Source organism: Myotis davidii, unplaced genomic scaffold, assembly GCF_000327345.1.
Source record: "Myotis davidii unplaced genomic scaffold, ASM32734v1 scaffold726, whole genome shotgun sequence".
Classification (NCBI taxonomy): domain Eukaryota; kingdom Metazoa; phylum Chordata; class Mammalia; order Chiroptera; family Vespertilionidae; genus Myotis; species Myotis davidii.
Genome location: NW_006297808.1, coordinates 818,859 through 822,138, shown reverse-complemented (window position 1 = coordinate 822,138; position 3,280 = coordinate 818,859). Strand labels below are relative to the sequence as shown.

The 3,280-nt window shown below is 39.5% G+C and overlaps 1 protein-coding gene across 1 annotated transcript in view; it reads right to left on the bottom strand.

Moving 5' to 3' along the window:
* The window catches only part of BAZ1B (bromodomain adjacent to zinc finger domain 1B), a 69,514-nt gene that overhangs the window by 23,602 nt on the left and 42,632 nt on the right, over nt 1-3,280 (bottom strand). The window contains 2 exon segments of the mRNA XM_015570239.1: nt 776-874; nt 1,864-1,969. Coding sequence (XP_015425725.1) covers nt 776-874; nt 1,864-1,969 — 205 coding nt within the window.

Here is a 3,280-nt window from a genome sequence, read left to right as displayed (position 1 = left end):
GGCCTGCGGACTCAAGGGTCCCAGGTTCGATTCCGGTCAAGGGCATGTACCTTGGCTGCAGGCACATCCCCAGTAGGGGGCGTGCAGGAGGCAGCTGATCGATGTTCCTAACTCTCTATCCCTCTCCCTTCCTTTCTGTAGAAAATCAATAAAATATATTAAAAAAAAATCCCACAGCTTTAGCAGTGGCTCCCAGTTCTCCCCCATTCCCAGGCAAACATTAATCTACTTTCTGTGGATTTACTTATTTTGGAAGTCTCATATAAATGGAATCATAAAATATGCAGTCTATTGCATCTGGCTTCTTTGACTCAGCCTATTTTCTTGGTTCAACCATGTTGTTGCATATATCAGCACTTTGTTCCTTTTTATGGCTGAATTTATGGATATAAGAACAACATCTATCCATCAGTTGATGGACATCTAGATTTTTTTCATTTTTTGGCTATTTTGAATACTGACAGAATTACTTCTGATCACCAACTGATGTGCACTGCTGCCTAACAACAAAGAGGATTTCAGTGTGTTGCATGGCATGCATTATTCAATGACTAATCCTGTTACCCTGAATATACATGGTTTAAAAGCATATTTTTCTAAATAAGTATGACGTTCCAAGAAAATACCAAGCAAAAGAAATATAAAAGTTAGATGTTTTAAAAATGATAGTTTTTAATGGATAAAAAAAAAACACACACACAAAAAAATCTAAGACATTTGTAATATCTAATGCTGAAGAGAATTAAGATGTGAACAGCAAGACGAAAATCCTTACCTCTTCTCTAGTCTTTCTTTAAGCTGACTTTCTCGTATTCCCTGAGGGTGAAGGCAATTTAACAACTCATCCAGTTCCTTCTGACTATCACATAAGAACCTGTAGGGGCAAAAAAGGCCTGAATAATTGGGGGTGGGGTGCAGGGGTCAAAAGTCAAACACTAAGAAAGGAATCTAGGGTTGATGGTGGGAATTAGGAAAGCAGAATTCCAAACTTGCTCACAAGAAGAATTAGTTTACTATTTTCATGCCTAATGTTAACTTTATCCACGGACATTGGAGCTCACAATTCCTACTAAAATATAATGAGACAAATTTTATCAAGTTATAGGCATATTTGTTCATACACCTTCAAAGAGTAAACTTGGACATTCAAAAAGATAAATGGTCATTAAACCAAAGGTTATCAAAGCTAAAGCAATTAATGTAATCACAAAGAGTCCTTTCAGTAGAAAGGACTAAAACAGCAGTCAGACATCCCTCTCACAATCCTGCCTAAAAGTAGAATCAACACAAAGGAAAATTAATGGCTATGTATACAGTTATTTTTAATTAATGAAAATGCTAAATATTTCTATTTGCAAATGGACTGAAAAGCCCTTCAAATGCTATATAAGATCTATCATATACAAGGTTACATTACAGGGGGGGAAATGTAATTCCAAACTTAGAACAAATAAATATTTATCAAAAAATCAAGTCTGCTTTGCCCCAGCCAGGTGGCTCAGCTGGTTAGAGCATTGTCTTGTACACCAAAGGGTTATGGATTCAATTCCTGGTTAGGGCACATACCTAGGTTTGCAGGTTCCATCCACCGTCCAGAGGCAACCAAATCAATGTGTCCCTCACATCGATGTCTCCCTCTCCCTTCCTATCTAACATCAATAAAATATATATATATATATATCTCAAGTGAGGATTTAAAAAAAAAAATCAAGTCTGCTTTTAAAGCAATGAGTTTACATATCCAAGAAATCAAAGTAACACAAAATATCTGAATAGATAATCACTAACTCACTGGTGTTAATATAGTAAATACTTCCTTAACATTGAAAGGAAAAAGAGCAGCCAGATGAATGCTCACATTACCATAGATTCTGTCCTTGTTTGGGTATGGTGGTCTCTACAGCAATTTCTGTTGCTGGTCCATGTTGTGTGTTCACGCTTGCATTTTTGCCTAGATTTGCTTTCTTATCTAAGAAAAATTAATACATTAGGTTGAATATAGTAAATATCCAATTCCTAGTTTCAAATCTAAGCAGTACAACACATACCAAATCTAACAACTAAAAACAGATGCTGCCTATTAAATATATCCACATGCACAATAGATGCTAACTTCTCTTTAAGTATTTTACATAAAACACATTATCTGAGATATTTGTTCTCTATACAGTTGAATAGCTGTACAGTTCAAAGTTTAAGAGTTTCACAACTTAGAATGAAGAGGGATAACTCTTTATATCAAAGCAAATAATTTACTCCAATGTTAACACAAAGACATCTGTGTTGAAGGAGTCAACTAAAATATATAAGCTACTAAACACTTACTCCTGAAAGCTTTCATATGTCAGATATGATTAACTTTTCTGTAAACCAATTCTTATATATTAATACTAGAGTCCTGGTGCATGAGGGGAGGGTCCCCTCAGCCCAGCCTGTGCCCTCTCCAATCTGGGACCCCTTGGGATCAGGCCTAAAACAGCAGTGGGACATCCCTCTCACAATCCTGGACCGCTGGCTCCTAATTACTCACCTGCCTGCTGCCTGGTCACCCCTTACTGCCCCCCTGCCCGCCTAGTTGCCCCTCACTGCCCACCCCCGCCAGCCTAATCAATCCCAACTGCCCCCCAAAACCCCGCCAGCCTGGTCGCCCTGACTGACCACCCCCGCTGGCCTGGTCACCCCCAACTGCGCCCCTGCCAGCCTGGTTGTCCCTCACTAACCCCCGTCAGCCTGGCTGCCCCATGCAGCCTGCTATTCAGTCATTTGGTCATCCCTCACTAACCCCCCTGCTGGCCTGGTTGTAGGTAGCCATCTTGTGAGGGTGTAAGGGTCAATTTGCATATTACCTCTTTATTATATAGGATGTGACATTAATATAGGTAGATCTTAAGCCAGTATTTGAAGCCTTACCTCATACTACAATTGGTTTGTTCCCTGCTACCATTCTCCCTCCTACAATACAAACAATCTCTCTCTCTCTTTTTTTTTTTTAGTCTTTTTAGTCAGGTAATTTTGGAGAGAGCCTGCCATGCTGGAACTAGAGTTTAAGAAGCAACAACAGCCCTGGCTGGTTTGGCTCAGTGGATAGAATGTCGGCCTGCAGACTGAAGGGTCCCAGGTTTGATTCTGGTCAAGGGCACATGCCCTGGTTACAGGCTCAATCCCCAGTAGAGGGCATATAGGAGGCAGCTGATCAATGATTCTCTCTCATCATTGATATTTCTATCTCTCCCCCTTCCTCTCTGAAATCAAGAAAAATGTATTTTTTTTAAAAAAAGCA